Below are 17542 nucleotides of genomic sequence, written 5' to 3'. Positions count from 1 at the left end.
GTATAAAAGCTTTTCCATTCAGGTTTTAATGCCAACTTCAAACCAAGTACAGATTGAAGTTGAGTTTTATATTTGATTGTCACACTTTTTACCTGAATGAGTAAAGCTGAATACTGATTAACTACAGGTCATTTAATAGAGGATTGTAAAACTGGGTCTAGGGCAACAATTTACTCCTTCAACTTGACATTTCTGAGAAACTTCTCACATATTACAAAGCTGCACATTATTTTAAGGAATCTTACAAAAACGGGAAAGAGATAGTTATAACTATAAAACCTCATTTCTTTGTTGTGTTTGGGGATTTTTTTACATGGCAGGTAAATAATGAAAGGTGTCCCTTTGTCATTTCATAGAGAAGAAAGGATGCATTCCTTTAGGGAGATGAAAATGAAGGCATACCCTATCTGGAACATTGACCCACTTATTTGTATCTGCAGCCAAAGATTCTACTTCAATAGACGTAGAAGCCACTTTTTCAAAGCTGAACTAAAACTGCAAAGCATCTCCCTCGGAGTCCCTCTCTTGGCAAACTGTGGCAGGTAATCAGATCACGGCGCTGGTCAGAAACTTCATCAGAAAATATTTACATCAATAATATTTTGCAATGGAAAATTAAATACAATATGAAAATAGTATTGTCGTGTATTAAAACTAAGGAACAAACACAGCTTAGAAACACCATTTGCATTAAAATCCTGGTAATTTAGTTAAAACTAAGAGTTAAAGTATCTAAAAATGCTGGATGCATTAGGTATCTCTGAAAGACACAATGACTTTAATTGACATGGAAATTAGATCAGTAGCCCTGATTCACGCCACAGTTTAACAGAAGCAGAACTATGCATAAGAAGGAAAAAACGTGCAAGTTTGTAACATCCAGTTATCTGAGAAAACTTACCGCCCTTCTGCTTGCTGGGCTACAGAATTGATCCAGGCAAGACTCTTCCCAACTACAGCAGAGGACCAGACAGCGATACCCTGAATAGCTTCAGGGCAGTGAAGCTCACATAACGCTTCTACCAGCATCATAATTGTCACTTCCAATTCATTTCCCTAAAACCAAAGCAAAAGCTTTATTTAACAAATCTCATCTAAAATCAGAGCTATGCACATGGTTAAATACTTGGAAATGGTAAAGCAGTATTTCATTATGTGCTTCTGCAAGTGAAGTGCTCTGCATATCCACCCATTACACCGCTTTTAGAAAGTAGAGGAGCTAAGGGAGGAGTATATGCTGTGAATCCACAGCCTGAATGGCAATAGTTAGCCATCACTATGTGATGGTCTATACCTATATGAGAACTCATAAAGAAGCAGAAAGTAATGAATATCTAAGCAGAACCTTCTGCTTAAAAAGAAACTGCTCAATTCAAATTGTGAACTAACTACAGCATTCATTAATGTATAGTACTTGACCATATGGATGCAGTACCTCCTAATCTCCAACCTACGGTATCTCTTCACCACAGAAGTCTGTCAATACAGAGGTACGAGTTTAAAATGTGGCTTTAAAAAACACAATCTTTTACAGAACAATCTACCAATTGCCTTAGCTTAGTTCTTTTAGAATATCACAGGAATATTTTTGCAATAGTCTAGAGTTTGAAAAGCAAGTACCTGAGAGATACTATTATTAGTTTTCATTTCTGTGAGTAAATCAAAACCATGCCTGACTGTCACAGCAGGCTGGCCAGCCAGCAATCCAACTCTCATGATGGAAAGCCTAATCCGCGTTAGCCAATCTTGGCACGTCTGACGATTAGTATAAAAGAATGTCCTGATAACCTTTAAAGACAGAAAAGATAAGTTTTACAATACCGTTCTTCTGCATGAATCAAAATAGTTACATCAAGTACTTAAAATTTATAACAAAGTCAGGACAGGTTTATTTTCTCCAGCTGAGTTTTCAATTGAGAGATGAAGAAATAGGTAAAATTCTGCATCTTTAATTCTATTAACGCAGATGGTCTGAAATCACGCATAGCACACAACTGGCCAGGCATACTGGCAAGTTAAAAATCTTGAAATGAGCTAACTGTAAATGATATATTACTGTCACGTCAGAGTCTGGCAATTAAACAGCGTATTTCAAGAGTGAAGAATGGTTTGCAGTTAGAACTACACAAATGGATATGTTGTTTACAGTTATTATATTCCTCAAAAAGCAATTTAAAGCCTCAAGTAATTGTGTTACTGATGCTGACAATTACAAATAAGTGACTGCTACAAATGAGAGCTAGTACAGACTTGCTTGGTCTGAACCGCTGTACAAGCTGGTACTCCAGAACTAAATCCTGTTTTCATGTGTTCTCCAAGAATAAGCCAAAGTCAGAGTCAGATGAATTAAGAGTCTCAAACTGTGTTTGAGAAGTTCTTGTGAAGTTCCATGGTTAAGACCTAACAACCCTGAAAACACTGTTCGTTCAACAGACTGTTTCAAGTAACACCAGCACTGTAAGACAGACAAACCTTGGGTGGAGAGGTGAGGGCATTGGCACATCCTTCATAAGCATTGTACATCAATTTTTCCAAGTTCTCCAGATACTGTAGAAGGAGAACAAGCCTAAGCTGGTTGCTGCTGTGTCCTTCATCATTGTCTGCAGTAGTCCACTGGCTAACATCTTGGTCAGGGTTTAACGTATGGGCTGCAAGACTCCTAATAATACCTACACATTACCAAAATACAGACAAAGAGTTACGAGACTATTTTATTTAAATGTGCCAAGGGATAGCAATGCTAAAGTAAAGTCTCTCAAAAGTTAATAATAATTATGCAACTGCTCTTCTGCCATGGCATTTCTTGATGTGTCAGACAAACATGCTAAAATCTATAATCGCTGAAAAATAAAGCCATTGTGCTTCTTGCCTTGGACATGAAGTTCTTAGCTGCACAATCTTACAAAAAAAAATCCCATGAAAACATACAGTATTTTTTACATTACCTTCAATTGTCTGAAATGTATCTTGGGCTCTACCCAGAGGAGTTCGTAACTTCGACAGAACAGTAAACTGAGCTGCTTCCCAAACAGCCCATTGCCAAAGAACAGCATCAGTCTTCAACAGATTCCGAGGGATGGTCGGTTGATCTCTCTTATCTAGTCTCTGACAGCTATAGAATAATCTTTCTAACCAATTATCCTTCCTGAAAGAAAACATCAGTATGTTAACACAAGTCCATGTGGTAACACTTTTATACTGCACACACTTCAGCTCCCTATTGCTCTCAAATAACTCTCTCACAGGACTATTCCCAAGCAGCAATGTACACAGACAAATATGGAAAAAGGTGTGTATTTGAAGATATTTAGAAATACTTAGAGAAGCATAAAAAAAATATTATTGAAGGTAATGTAATTTGTAAGATAATTACAAATTTTAAACTATATATAGCTTGGAATCGTTTGCTATAAATTCAATATCCATGAATTTCAGCTTTAAAAGAAGGTTCTTACCCAGTTCGGTGAGAGTTTCCATACAAAATAAAACTAATGACATCAGAGAAATCCTGCGGGTGGAATGTATTACTTGGAGCTTTGCTCATATGACTTCTTATAGCCAAAGAAATCTCTTGTATTTCTGTGTGGGTACGGTTACTGAAGGAAGAAGAGGGGCAGGGAAACAAACAACAACCCATGCTATAACGTCCTTGAATAAAAAGTGATGCAAAGAAGTTACACACACACACAATGATTGGAAATAAGGTTACACTTCGGTATCAAGACAAAGTGCTTCAAGAGTTCAGGTCTTTGAGACAAATTGCAGGACATAACACTGCTGAAGCTCTGCATAACATGGACCTTACAAGTATTCATATTTGCTGCAAGAAATGCTGCATAGTTTATCAAATTTGTTAATTACTTTGTGTACTACCTACTGTTCTTAAACCTGTAACAAAGCAGAAGAGATAGCAAGACACTTCATGATTTTTGATTTTAAATTAAGACAGTACAATGACATTCAGTTGGCATTATTTTTCAGATAAATTGAAGATACTAAACTGTTCTCTGTGTTGAAGTTAATCCAAACAACTTACCTCAATACGACATCTAAAGGAATTGACTTCAGAAGTTTTCCAAAAGTTTGTCTTACACGAGCGCCGCTATGTACAAGTTGAACACGACACACATCAACACACCTGCATCATCAGAAAGGAAAAAGAGGTGATAACTTCTCCATTAACAACATAATTCAAACAATATACAGAATTCTGTGCAAGTACCTTTGTAAAAGGTCATCTGGGAGGGAGGAAGACAGGGCATGGAGGCTACTACATGCTTGAAGGCAAATGTTCACATCTTCCAGAAGGGCTAAATTAAGGAGTTGAAAGAAAAAAAGTTATTCTTGCTAGAATTAGATAACGTATACCTTATTCTGGCTGTGGTAGAACATCTAAAGACATTTTTACAGCATAGCTCGTAGAAGGAGAGACAGGATTTAAGCAATACTTCTCTTTTGATTTGTCTGGCTTTACTCTAACAAGTAAATGCTTAGTCACAAAAAGTCACTGTGCTACATGCTACTTATGGGCCTTTGACAGCCAATGGATTAATCCTTCTATGGTCTACATACACTGGCATTGTATACAATATATTTCAATAGGAAAAAACCTAAAGCTAAAGGTAGCAACTCCTGGCCTTGGGAAGTTACTGCTTTTACTAGTATTATCCTACTAAAAGGATTTGTTCCCATATTTCTATTTCCAGGTTATTTTGAAATCCAAAACAATACATCACATTATGGAATGGTTCCACTGCTTTTGATAAAATAAAATGCAATCTTAGAAGTAAGATCTAGCACATCACTGACATTTTTGGTAGAACAATTTCACAATCACAAATTATTACTTTAGTAAAATAATTGTTTGCATTAAGTAATAGGGAGTCATTTCAGAAAAGCTATAGAAGGACAGCATAAGTTTTTGTGCAATAAATACTGGAAATATCCCTAGAAGTAAATGAAACAACGAGCAGAGTTACAGCTGTCAGTGGTGTATGACAAGCTCACTTATGTACTTAATTATGCCAAGTAAAAGACAGTTAATGAGTAAAAATATGCAGTATCTTACTGTTTGCCAAAAGTCCTTTACAAAACTTATGGAAAGATGGGAGAGAAAATAATGGTGCATATGTTTCTGATTTTTTCATGAGAACAGCCACTTCCAAAGCCCATGTCATAAGCAGTTTCCTTCAAAAACCAAAAGTATTAATCACTCGACACAGTTATAGAAAGATACCTTTCAATATACCTTCAACTACTTCATGAGTATTATATCATAACTCATATTTTTTAAACAAAAGGTTTCACAACATTAAAAATGTCCCTAGCTTTCACAGCCGTTTAGTAATACAGCCTTGTAACTTTTACAAAAGGGAACTTTCAGTGAGCAAAACCATTTTTCAGTGATGTTTGGTAGCTCTGCTTTCACTGTACAGATCTTGATGGTTTCAATTTTTCTAGTTTTCACGCATAAAAGTGAGCAGCTACTTTTTCCACAGGTATTTTATTACTAATGCTTTAAAAAACCCAAACCAAACCCCAATACTTGACTGGTTAAATTTACCCCAAGTTTTACAGATGAAAGTTATCCTGGTTTCTGAATTAAGGCATTCTACTGGCGGGGGGGAGGAATCTCCTGATTAATAAGAAAATGTTAGTTACCTAGTATCTTGAGTAAGATTATCCTTCTTAAGCAGTAGCCCCAAAAGGTTCAGTATGATTGAGAAATGTTTTTTTGTTGCTGTGGTTACAGTACTTATAACTGCTCCATCAAACAGAGAGGGAGAGGAAGAACTGAGGCTACTGGATATGAAATGGTCATGCCTGAAAAGGCAAGGAAAAACATAAACCACAAAATCACCTCAAGATTAGGGACATTTCCTTATATAAGTATACACAAAGGGGGAAAAACAGTAACAACTCCCCCAAAAAACAAAGCACCACCCCCCAAAACCCCAACAGCAGCAGTTAACATACACCCACACAGCGACCACGGCATGTCAAACCCAGTATTTTGATCCCTGGCCTAAGAGAACAAAGCTACAATTTTACGTCAGCCCATGCAGCCCAGTAACCTGGTATCAAACCAATACCAAGAAACGCAGAGAGTAACAGTTAGACTAGTGTATTCCCTTACTTTGACAATATTTTGTAGTAATAAGGTCCACAATGTGTTGTTTACATTTCATTACCTCTCCTAGATCTCATAGTAAGCAAAACAGTAAATAATCTTTCCTTATTTACTTTCAGTAGAGTTCTCCCTGTTATGTCTATTCAAACACAAGACTTCTAATCTGCCTTTGAATAAAATGCCAAATTTTAAGCCAGGATATGCTTTCTTGGCTGAAATACAGACTTCCTGCAGTTAGCGAAAGTAAAAACTGATTAGGCAAGTTTGGGCAAAAGCTTAATCATAATAGTCTATTTAAATTCAACCCTCTGACAATACATTCTATTCAGATCAGTCCGTCCTACTGCTCTTAAAATACTGAGGAGTTACTAATCTTCGTACCTGGAACAGTGCGAATATAACGTATAGAGTACGGCATACTGGACAGCAGGAAAATGAACGGCTATGTCACCATGAACAATCATCAGATTTTTACTCAGTAGTGCAAACACAGTCGGCGAAAGGGCCCACATCTATAAAAGAAGTTGACATAATCAAAGACAGATAATAAACAGGATCTATTTTTAAGTGTAGTTTCCATACCATTAATTATTGTGTTTTGCTTCTTCCCAAGCAAAATAATTTAACTCTATTAGTTTTCTGACCCTCATTGTAACTCTTCTTTCCCCTTTTTAAACAACCTCTTAAAAGCAGTTTATGTTTTTATTTTGAAAGATCTGGAACAAGTGTTTTCACATGGTTGATATACTACCAGAGGACATGCTAAAGCTACTTTTGTCTGTCCTGATTTTCAAAAAGAATTACTATGACGGTCTTCGAATCAATCCATAAATAACCCTGATAAGACACTCTCCCCTAGAAGCTGCTTTTCATTATGCACCGACTCAAGACAGAACCCATCCGTTCTGTTTCCCCTAAGTTTTAACACTGGAAGATTTTCTGTAATGTAAGTTAGGAAACAAAGATGAGAATTTTAATTATACATATGCGCACTACAGCTGAAATACATCATGGTATATTTTAAGTGAAAAAAACCTGGTTTTACACTTATTGCACGAACTTTCTGTAGAGTTTTACTCACCCCAATTAATGAGTTTTTAGCATTCCCAATAGTACTTAGAGCACTGACGTCAAATATAACAACAAACTTTGCATTATCCACATTTAATATATGCTTCTTGAAAGAGTCATGCTGGATTTCAGAACAGGCCTCAGGAAGGTGTAAACTATAGAGAAGACTATTTAGAGCACAGGTCATTTCTCCTAGAATCAACCTGTAAGCAGTCTCCAAAACAGGAATGTTCTTCAGGCTCAATACGGCTTGGTATACAGCATGGGCTGCTGCAACAACCTTGAGAATATAATTACAGTAACATTCAATTAGCACAAAATCATAAAATACATTAACAATGTAGAATTTAAAGTTATGCTTCTTTATCTATGTATCAGACTAGACTATTCAGACACCTACCTTCAGTTTTCTGTAATTAAGTACTACCTACAGAATCTATTAATTACTTTCTGGATCATTCACGTAACATGTTGAGTACGAAAGCCATGTCAACTAAGGACTTCTCTATCTGGTATGATGGCCAACTTGCCAATTACCAAATCTAAATGCCAAAACCAAGAACTAGCTACATCCTCCTTTACAGAAGTTTCATAGATATATACAAAAATATTTAAGATGAACGAAGTTTTACAGCTTAACAAAGATATTTTAAGAAACGCATGAAGGCTGTTGTAATATACCTGTAGAAGTCACCCACTCTTACCTCCTTCTCCTTATGATAACGAAGAACAAGTAGTTTAGACTCCGGTATAAATAATTTCTCTACAAACGACGATGGTAGTTTTGTATTTATTTGTTCAACAATCTGGGGATAAAAACAAGAAGATAGATATATTTACCTAATTTTTTATTAAAGATTTAATTAAAATACTGTTTTTCTAGCTTGTATACACTATATTTAGAAAAAAACAGCTTCCCAGAAATGCAAGTATTTTGTATTTGCTCTCCCAAATTCACATTCAGAGAATTAGTTATTTTCAGGCTTTAACAGCACCAAATGGCACTGTCCAACAGTGAAGCCAGGGAGAAAAAAAACAAACAACACAAAACAGACTCAAACACTCAGGCTAAAACTAAACAAGCCAAATGCATAAACAAGCTAGCAGCATAAGCTTTACAGAAAAGAATACAAGCATTTAGAAGAGGAATTTCTTGCTTGTGATCAAAGAGTTTTAAATATTCTCTAATATACACACAAAAAAGCAAGGTTGCTTGGGGAAAATATTATTTTCCAATGGGAAAACCGCAGTAATAAAAATATGTACAAACCAGTGTCAACAGATTCAGGACTGAAATGATATAATCAGTGCCACAAGTCTGACAATTTTCCATTTGATCTAATCCATAGGTGATGACCATGTCACAGTGTATGGTCATACTTGGATCTAGGCTGCCAAGTAAAACACCAACACACTCATTGGCGGCTGTAAGTACGGCTTCAGAAAAGAATACTTGGTTTGCTGCAGTCACACATCTCATTACTCTGTACAGAACCTGGAAAATTAAAAACACACCTAAATTAAGCTCCATTAAAAAAGAGGAGACAAGACCTGCATGCTATTTAATTATATTCACATCTATTTGAGATCCTGTTCCATCACCTACCCTGCAGCTTGGTAAATTCTGTCAGTAGCATATTCTGAATATTGCACATCACAGCATTACACTCCAGCAGTATAAGAAAAACACAAAAACTTTCAATTGCCTGGTTTCCAAGTCAGTTAAAGACCTAGAAAACTTAAACTCATTATTCAGAATTCTGCTCAGTTCCAACTGATGTCAACAGAACTCCTCTCATAAAAGACAGACTATTTTTCTTTTCTTGAGCTTTTGTCACAAGAATCCTCCATAGATTAAAGACACAAGCGACATAACTGTCTTGGCTTTAATTAGGAAATCCATACACTATCTATCCGAGAAGTTTTGTCCCTCACAGAACTCCACAGAGGAATAAATTCCAGTTGTGCAGCTCATGCAGTAACAAGATTGCGATTGCAGGTATTTTTTTTAACTTTTTTTTTATTTATTTATCATTCACATCCTCTACAGTTCCTGTTACAGAAGTATAGCAGCTACTTAGCATATTATATAATATTTATTCTGAGTTTACACCATCTGATACCATACTTTAGAACAAGAGGACTTTGCTATCAGATTTGATTCATATAATTTCATCATGGATAAAACCTCTACATTTTATAAAATTGAAGTCATAATTCGAATTCAGTTTTTACAGCATCATCGCAATCTGAATAAATAGTAACATTATGGTTACAAAGACGGACAACACAAGCATAAACCTAGCTGCATGAAGTTAAAATGCCTAAAAGTGTTAGTTTCTGCTACATACAACTCCTATATGTCATTACAATCTGTACCTTAATATTTAATAAAATTCTTGTAGCACTTTTGTTCAAGAAAATACATTTGCTCTAAGCTGAGCATACACATATTCATGTAAAATTCTTAAAACCTAAATAAACCCAACAGTGAAGAGCATCATAACATCAGCAACAAAGAACAACAAGAAAAACTTGAATTCTTACATCAGTTACATATGCTTCTGTAATTGGCGGTCCTCTAATTGGGCTGAAGCGTTCCCCAATACTCCTCACCACAGTACTGAAAACCCGAAGAAGTGCAGCCAGTTTAGGTAGTGATACTGAAGGAGGAGGAATATCTTCATCTACCGATTCCCCAGAAGCCACATGGCTGAGGTCCTACAGCGCAGAAGTTTTATCTATCAGTACACGTCATTAACAGTTATAATACATGCAGACAAGATCAAAACAGGAGACTGAAAATACTTAATCCATCTGTTTACCAGACATATTCTAGATACTGTCCAATTACAGATATATTTGTCCAGTATCTCCAACTTCACATACATACAAAGATGGGACACAGGCACACAATGACAATGAGCAAGTCACAGAGCAGTAACGAGCTGCTGCTCATTAGTTTAGCCACTGAAACAGAGTACTCGGACTGTATCTTGCAAATTAAAACAGGCTTATGATGTTCCTGGCCCCTGGAACACAATCACCCTCATCGCCGCACTGTTACAACAGTTCTCTGCACACTTTTACTGCTCTCCCAAACAATTCCCAGCCATAAACTGGCGTCGGGATGTTTGAGTGGCCGTTCCCATCACACTGTTTACACGCAGCTACCTTGAGTTTACTAGCAGGCTACTCCATGCCAGCTGGCATCAGTACCCGGGAACATTCCCAGAAGTGCTGATCTCATTAGTATAGATATAGCCTTGGTCTACCCCACCGAGATAAACACACACTAGCTGGAACCACCTCCTCCACAATTTAAGTTAACGCATGTTATCTTAAAACTCTTCCGTGACTAAGAATACGCGCAGTGTCCAGTTCGACACACAAGCTGATAAGCAGCGACTTGCTGCACTGACTAATCACTTGCCGTGATTACCTGACCATGTGCCTACAGCCACAGCAGCGCAGGTTTCTGCTGGCGGGACACTGTGAATACTAACTCTTCAAGCTTTACCATCAGAAGCCTTGGTGTACATGGAAGTACACTAAGAAAATCAAACTATTTATTCTGCTTTGAGTGAACCAGATTATACTGGAAGTACAATTTCACCTACAGGATCTGCATGTTAACATATATAATATAGCATGATCTAGTTATAAGCATATGAGCACATATGCCTTAAGAAAAAAACAACATATCGCCCCCAAACCAAAACTCTTCCTTTAATGACAGCTTCAGATAAACTCTACACCCCGTTAACTAAGGTTATAAAGTAAAAACAAAAGTATGTTAAATTAGTATGATTTCATTTTATATCAGTTCCTGCTGCATGATCTCCTGCACAATATAATCCATTCCTTTATAAACAAAAAAAAAGGACAGATTTACCATTAATCTAGGGAAGCACTAAGAATCACTCTCCCCCCACAAAAAGTCACTTCTGAAAAACTCTCGAGTTGGACAACTAGAGAAAATATCAAGGAAAGACTGTGAAAGGTCTTCACTGCAGTTTTTTAACAATGAAGGCATTCTTGTTTGGCTAATTGTTTTTATTATGACATGATATTCTCAATGACAAGGGCTGAAAGCCCAGCTACGATACTGAAGCAGTTCACGAGGATTCGTGTAGAATTGTCGTTGTACATGCCTTAAGTATACTCCATAATTTGAGCCTCTTTTCCCCAGGAAAACCCTATCATTTCATTTTCTACAAATATAATGCATCCACAAGAATCACAGCTGTGGATTTATTAAGAAATCCACCACAGTTAACTCTGGTATACACCGTAAAGTCTTGTTTACCTCAGCATAAGCTTCCATATCTTCTAAAAACTGACCCAAGAGCGTGGTAGAAAAAGTAAGATCAGCCACCCAAAAGGGCTCCAAGCTCTGCAGCCATCCTGTATAAGAATACCAGGCTAATTAAAACACAGGAACGAGGTAACATAGCAAAATTAAATTTTAGTTGCATATTGCCAAGGTGAAAGTTGCTAAGGTAAGAGAAGGTCATCTCCATGAAAATTTTAACGTAAGTTGTTTTCAAAATAAGTATAAATTGTATGTTCCTCTTTTGCCCCTTTGACAAATTCATTTTAAGGTTCAGTCCCGCCCACAGCAGTTAAACATTAAGGACAGAATCTAGGACTATGACACAGGAAACATAACAGACTTGCTGGGAACAACTCCAAGACAACTGCTATAGCTATAGGAAGAAGTTTCCCAATTTCTTAAATGCCAGTACTGTGCCTTTACCACAAAGATTTTCTAGAGGTACATAGGAGAAAATATATTCTTTCACAGAAAATATCTTAAGCTCTATAAACTTCTTAATAAGTTACACAAAACAATTGATGTTTAAATGTAGCCTGAATAAAGCATCCCATTTTTCCAGACATAAAATGAAAAATGCAAGTTTACTAAAAAATTCAGAATAAAGTCTCTTGTTATTTAGCCAGAAACTCATTTTGGCATAATCTCAACTTCACATCAGTGGGACGAGACTTGCGTAAGGAAACCCATATCATCTGGAGGCCAGGGTGGACCCCAGTAGTGACTCTTTGGACGAGCTTACCAGACACCTGCTGCGTCAATGAAGGTTTCTGAGTGTGATCTATATGCCACCCAACCAGTATGTCCACTGTGTCCTGGAAAGCAATTTTGAAAAAAAGGTTAATTACCCAGTTTGCTTCTCCAACACTTCTATGCAAGAAAGGAAATACAGAGGACCAAGCAAGCTTACCCTAAAATTGGTGCTGAAAATGTGTGGGTAGCATCGGGACACCAGAAGGATGCACTTGACACATTTGCACAGTAACTCTGGTGTATCCACGTTTTCTAGAATGGACTGCAGGCTGGTCATTACAAGCTAAAAAGCAAAGCAAAGCTGCTAGGCTTTTCATTTCATTAAAACAACATGTGAAAAAGTTACGATATTAGACATACACAGTTTTATTCAATGTGAGCACTTTTTAGCAAGCTGCTTTGACTCAAACATCAGAAACATCTCAATACTCTTTCTGCAGGAAGGAAAAGTGTAAAAAGCATCACATATACTACATGAAAATAATCATTTCAAGTGGGCATTTGCTTGAAATATGGCAGACCCAGGTTCAAGGACACTGTCTTCTTTAATTCTTTAGCGACAGAACAACCAGTTATTCTAAGTTCCTGCTTCTCCTTCTGAAGCTTTTTGGCTCTGTAAAGTAATAAATGGAAGCACAGACCCAGACATAGCTGTTCTACACCCAAAATAACAGACCCTAAAACTGTATTGAACCAGGGGATGACATTTGTCTGCACACACCTTACTCTGTCTCAGATCTAACTACAAGTCAAGTTAGAAATTGTCAATGGGAGGTAGCACAAAGCGATCAACATGTTGGATTCTGTGTACCACTCCCCTTGAGTTCTCTTTTTTGTCTCAACAAGATTATTCTTCTTGGATCTGCAATATATACTAAAATGTCGCATGAAAACATGTATCATCCTACGAAGACCTGACATTCCTTTCTAACATAATCAGAATCAAAGAATCCCATTCAGTTAGAAAGTTCCCTCCCAGTTGTAATTATATTTACTTATTATGTCAACATAACATTACTTATTTTCATTCCAGTTTAAAAAGTTGATTCAAGCATTGCACCGGAAAAATCATTAATAATCCTGTTTTAAATTGTAGTCCTACCTGCATTAAAGATGAAAAGGCTTTCTTTTCTCCTACAGTCTCTAGTGCTTTGTAGGTTGCACACAAATAAAGAAGTTTAACTTCATCTTTTGTCGATGAGCTGAATTTGCTAAAAATCCATTTAAAGATCTTCTCAGCCTCGTAGCTCAGAGAAGCACAAAGAAGGCCAAGACAGCAAGCTCCTTCCTGTCTCAGTTCTTGAAGCAATTTGCTACTGTATTTTGGGGGAGAAAAAATAGAAATGTGGAATCTCCAGACATGAGAGCAGAACAGAAGAAACCATGAACAAATTAAAATATTTACTAAAGCAGAAATATATACGTATGACTGGAGCTGCTTCTCTCCTACTTAGCGGCAGCAGCATTGATGAAGCTAAATCAAAAATTAATAATCTGAAAAATTCTATGAAATATTATTTCTATGGAATAAATCAACTTAAATAAAAGTATGCAATAAATAGGCCATTCTACTTGCAACACAATCCAAGGAAGAAAATTCTTAACATAGAGCTGACTTTGGGTAATAACACAGAACTAACCACCAAAAAGCCCACACACACCTGAGCTCCCTCTACATATGCTATTAGTTACATGTAAATGAATTAGATCAGGTTGTAAAAAAAAAAACACCAAACAAACTTAAGTTCAATTTGCAAGCTAGACAGCCACAGCAGCACACTACTACACCCAGGTGATTAAACATAGCTGTGACGACTTTGTATTACCTACAACATAAAAGCCCCATTTGTCCATCAAATTCTCTCCGTGTGAAGCGTACTCTAGACAGTAACAGTATCGGTGATGTGCCTAAGCCTTAACTCGCCCCCAGTTCCGTCCTGTTACTGCAACGTCACACCCATCCAAAATTAGTGCATGAATTTCTTTCAATCTTTCCGCTCTCCAGCCCATTTCTATACTGAAATCCAAACCTCGTGCTGTCATTATTTTTCCTCTTTAAAGCCTTCAAACTGCTTAGTTTTTCCAGCTTACCTTTCATTAAGTACATCATGAATGGCAGTCAGGATATTATCCAGTTGTTTAACTAGTACCTATAAGATACATGAAAGGCATAAGCATAAAACCAGCACAATAACTTCTGCAAACCAGGTCCTGTTTACCCCCACATTAACACCACCATTGCCAATTCTGTTTGCTAATAGAACGCTATTACGCTTTCCATGGCCACTGCAGACCAGCATGAACTATATTAAGCAATACTGTAATATTATCCTACATGTTATATTCCATATTTATTTACAGTAGCCATGAAAATACACTGGCAGCCTGCTATCAAGGTTCATTCTAAGTTTAGTTCTTGCTGATAACATTACATCACAAGTTTAAGAGTCACCATACAGCTCATCAGTAGCGTCTACTCAAGACCTAGTCTCCTATACTAATGATCAATTGCATCAGCAGAATATTTAATTGATCAGATAATGTAATCTGAAGGATAAAAATTTCTCTTTAGGCAATCAGAGAAACAGTACTATTTTGGGAAACAGTACTATGATCGATGAACCAGTGCTTCTCAGTAAACATAACCAGAAATACTTGTTTTCCCCCACATGTACTAAAAAACCCCACATTAGTGAGTTAAGTTGCAAAATAATACCTTAGCCACAACTATATATGATATTAACAAGAAGTTTTCTTGACCAGTTATCTTTCTGCACAAAGATATTAATCTTTAACTCAGTGGATGTTATCTAGTTTTTGTTGTGAAGTTTGGAGCAACATCACTGTTTGGGGGGAAAAGGTCCACATGCTTGGCCCCTCAGAACTCACAGGACATTTTAAAAGCGTGCCTGGTATCTGCAAAAGAGGCTAGAAAAGAGATGGGAGAAGGCACCTATACAATTTAGAAGCTGGAGCACAATGCCATTACATGACAATGCCACTGCCTAGTGACTTTCACTACTTTACTTTGTTGAACACACATTTCAACCCTCAGAATGAAAAGAACTCTGTCAAACCACACTTAATCGTGTCAACAACAGCAGGAGCTACTGACTGCTAGGTTAAACACTGTCCATTACAAAGTTTTAGGCTTGACATCATGGATATCACTTGACATCTGATCTTGTTCTCAATAGAGAGCTGGGAGAAGTTTAAAGAAAAGTTTCTCAGTGACAAACTTTTAACATTCTGACTACTAACAAGTACAAAGTTTGTCACCACTGAGTTAGATATTAGAATGGCAATTCCAACATGTTCTGAGATACCAATAAACCCAAATAAAATGCAGTTACAAAAAAAAAACCTGGGGAAAAATGCCTTGAGAGTAACAGAAGTAATTAAAAACAACCAACCACAGACTAATTGTGGAAAGCATTTACTCCCCAAACCTTTCTATTAACAAGGATTTTGTTTCAGAGGAAAGCTCAAGTAGCAGCTAGGCTTGCACATGGTCTGCTTATACCTAGGTGCACAGAATAGGGAAGTCTCAACGTTTAAGTGTCATGCCTTTCGGAAAAGGGCACAATTAATATATATAACATATAATGAATGAGTCAACTTCTTATAAATATGGATAGTCACATAACCCACCACTGGAGTATCACAGCACTGCCTGTGAGTGAGTGGCAGGGTGTGAAACCATCACTTCTGCTTTTTCAAGACCTGGAGAACTCATAAGCTCTCCAAAACAGTAGGCGAGATGCCTCAGACAAAATACTCTTAAATACTTCGCTTCAAAATAAGTAACATTAAAAACGTATACCCACAGTGGGATACTCCCCCCCCCAAATCCTTAAGAAATACTTGAAGTATGAGAGAGTTCAACCACCCATTAAAAACCCCAAAGATGTAATGAAAACAAAGACTTATTTTGTTCTCTTCCCATAAGAGGGAATTCACGTACAAAAGTGTTTAGCCAGAAGGTCAAGTAACTCTAAGATGAGCTATTCACAAGACTTTATAAATATCTGCATCTTTTTAAAATACAGAAACAGCTCTTGAAAAAGCAACACCACGTTTTACTTCCTTTTTCCTGTATTTCCTTGCTGAAGGATCCAGAGGATATTGCTAAGACCAGTCACAAAACCCACATGCATGCCATATTTATTGCTACAGCTCATGCAATATGTACTTTGCTTTAAGGCAACACGTCATGAGTAATCAAGCAATAAAAAAAATTCCTGAATGCCGGAAAAGGACGGGCAATCCAGGAATACACTTTCCTTTGTTGTGGAAGGAAATTCCTTGTATACAGATATTCCTCACAGACATATCCCAATACTCAGATTTTTAAAAAGAGTTTTATAAAACAAGAAATATTCCAGTGCTATGGAAAAGTAGAAATTACTAACCAGTTTGTTTTCTGGTTGCTGAATGAATTCTTTCAATTGCTTTACAGTAGCCAGTCTTCGGTCTCTGTCGTCTTCCCGAGTAATCCTCCGAAGAAGATTTGACAGTCGAGACTCGTCAGAATAAGACAACGATCGCTCTGAAAAACAAAAGGCAATGTTTTCCTTTTTCTACAGCATTTCATCAATCTGTAGTCTGAAATGTCTATTTGTGGACTCAAGTCATAATAGTAATTTGAGAAAAAAAGTAAAAAATAAATCCTGATTTGTTTTAAAGCTAATATGAGGAAAATTAAATGTAAAATCTAATTTAGCTACCAAAATCTTTCTTTTCTTCCAGTGGACAACCCAGTACCTGGGTAGAACTCATTCAGAACTAAGCAGAAATGTTTTACTTCTATACAAAAACCTGGATTTAGTTCCCTGCTACAGAAATGGAACTTAAAAAAAAAGAGGGGGTGTGTGGTAAGGTTAAATCAAACTTCTGACTGACTATATAAACAAAAATAAGACAACAATACTTAAAGAAAACCTTGCGGAAAAAAACAAGCTGGTTCTTGAAGCAAAGAACCAGATTTAAGCTCAAGCAACTACCAAGAAGCAAGGTTTTCTCTATCATTTTGGCACGAGAAAGATCCTGAGTCGTCCTCTGCTAACTAGCAGGGTTCCGCTTTGAAAAGGAAATAGATCTACTCTTCCTCTACTGAGGAACACAAGTATACAGGTGCAGAGGCTATTGATTTAAGTGGGTCATAACACAGGAGAATTAACATCTTCCTAAGAAAACGTTTCCTTTAAGTTGACACCAGGGAAGGTCACAACTCACTTTCCCTGATTGAGGTA

At 36.9% G+C, this 17542-nt stretch overlaps 1 protein-coding gene across 3 annotated transcripts in view; it reads right to left on the bottom strand.

The window, feature by feature from the left end:
- The window catches only part of SMG1 (SMG1 nonsense mediated mRNA decay associated PI3K related kinase), a 66924-nt gene that overhangs the window by 31945 nt on the left and 17437 nt on the right, over positions 1 to 17542 (bottom strand). For all 3 annotated transcript variants that reach the window (XM_075767872.1, XM_075767874.1, XM_075767875.1), the window contains 20 exons: positions 16703 to 16839; positions 14382 to 14440; positions 13393 to 13606; positions 12448 to 12573; positions 12280 to 12352; positions 11511 to 11608; positions 9749 to 9922; positions 8472 to 8696; positions 7906 to 8007; positions 7212 to 7481; positions 6512 to 6642; positions 5662 to 5823; positions 5069 to 5187; positions 4223 to 4310; positions 4037 to 4138; positions 3456 to 3596; positions 2946 to 3145; positions 2473 to 2669; positions 1621 to 1788; positions 902 to 1056 (listed from right to left, as the gene is read on the bottom strand). In XM_075767872.1, coding sequence (XP_075623987.1) covers positions 902 to 1056; positions 1621 to 1788; positions 2473 to 2669; positions 2946 to 3145; positions 3456 to 3596; positions 4037 to 4138; positions 4223 to 4310; positions 5069 to 5187; positions 5662 to 5823; positions 6512 to 6642; positions 7212 to 7481; positions 7906 to 8007; positions 8472 to 8696; positions 9749 to 9922; positions 11511 to 11608; positions 12280 to 12352; positions 12448 to 12573; positions 13393 to 13606; positions 14382 to 14440; positions 16703 to 16839 — 2941 coding nt within the window. The remainder of the gene's footprint in view (positions 1 to 901; positions 1057 to 1620; positions 1789 to 2472; positions 2670 to 2945; positions 3146 to 3455; positions 3597 to 4036; positions 4139 to 4222; positions 4311 to 5068; positions 5188 to 5661; positions 5824 to 6511; positions 6643 to 7211; positions 7482 to 7905; positions 8008 to 8471; positions 8697 to 9748; positions 9923 to 11510; positions 11609 to 12279; positions 12353 to 12447; positions 12574 to 13392; positions 13607 to 14381; positions 14441 to 16702; positions 16840 to 17542) is intronic.

Source organism: Balearica regulorum, chromosome 15 (genome assembly GCF_011004875.1).
Source record: "Balearica regulorum gibbericeps isolate bBalReg1 chromosome 15, bBalReg1.pri, whole genome shotgun sequence".
Classification (NCBI taxonomy): Eukaryota; Metazoa; Chordata; class Aves; order Gruiformes; family Gruidae; genus Balearica; species Balearica regulorum.
Note: the sequence above shows the minus strand (reverse complement) of the source record. Positions and strands in the feature narration are given on the sequence as shown.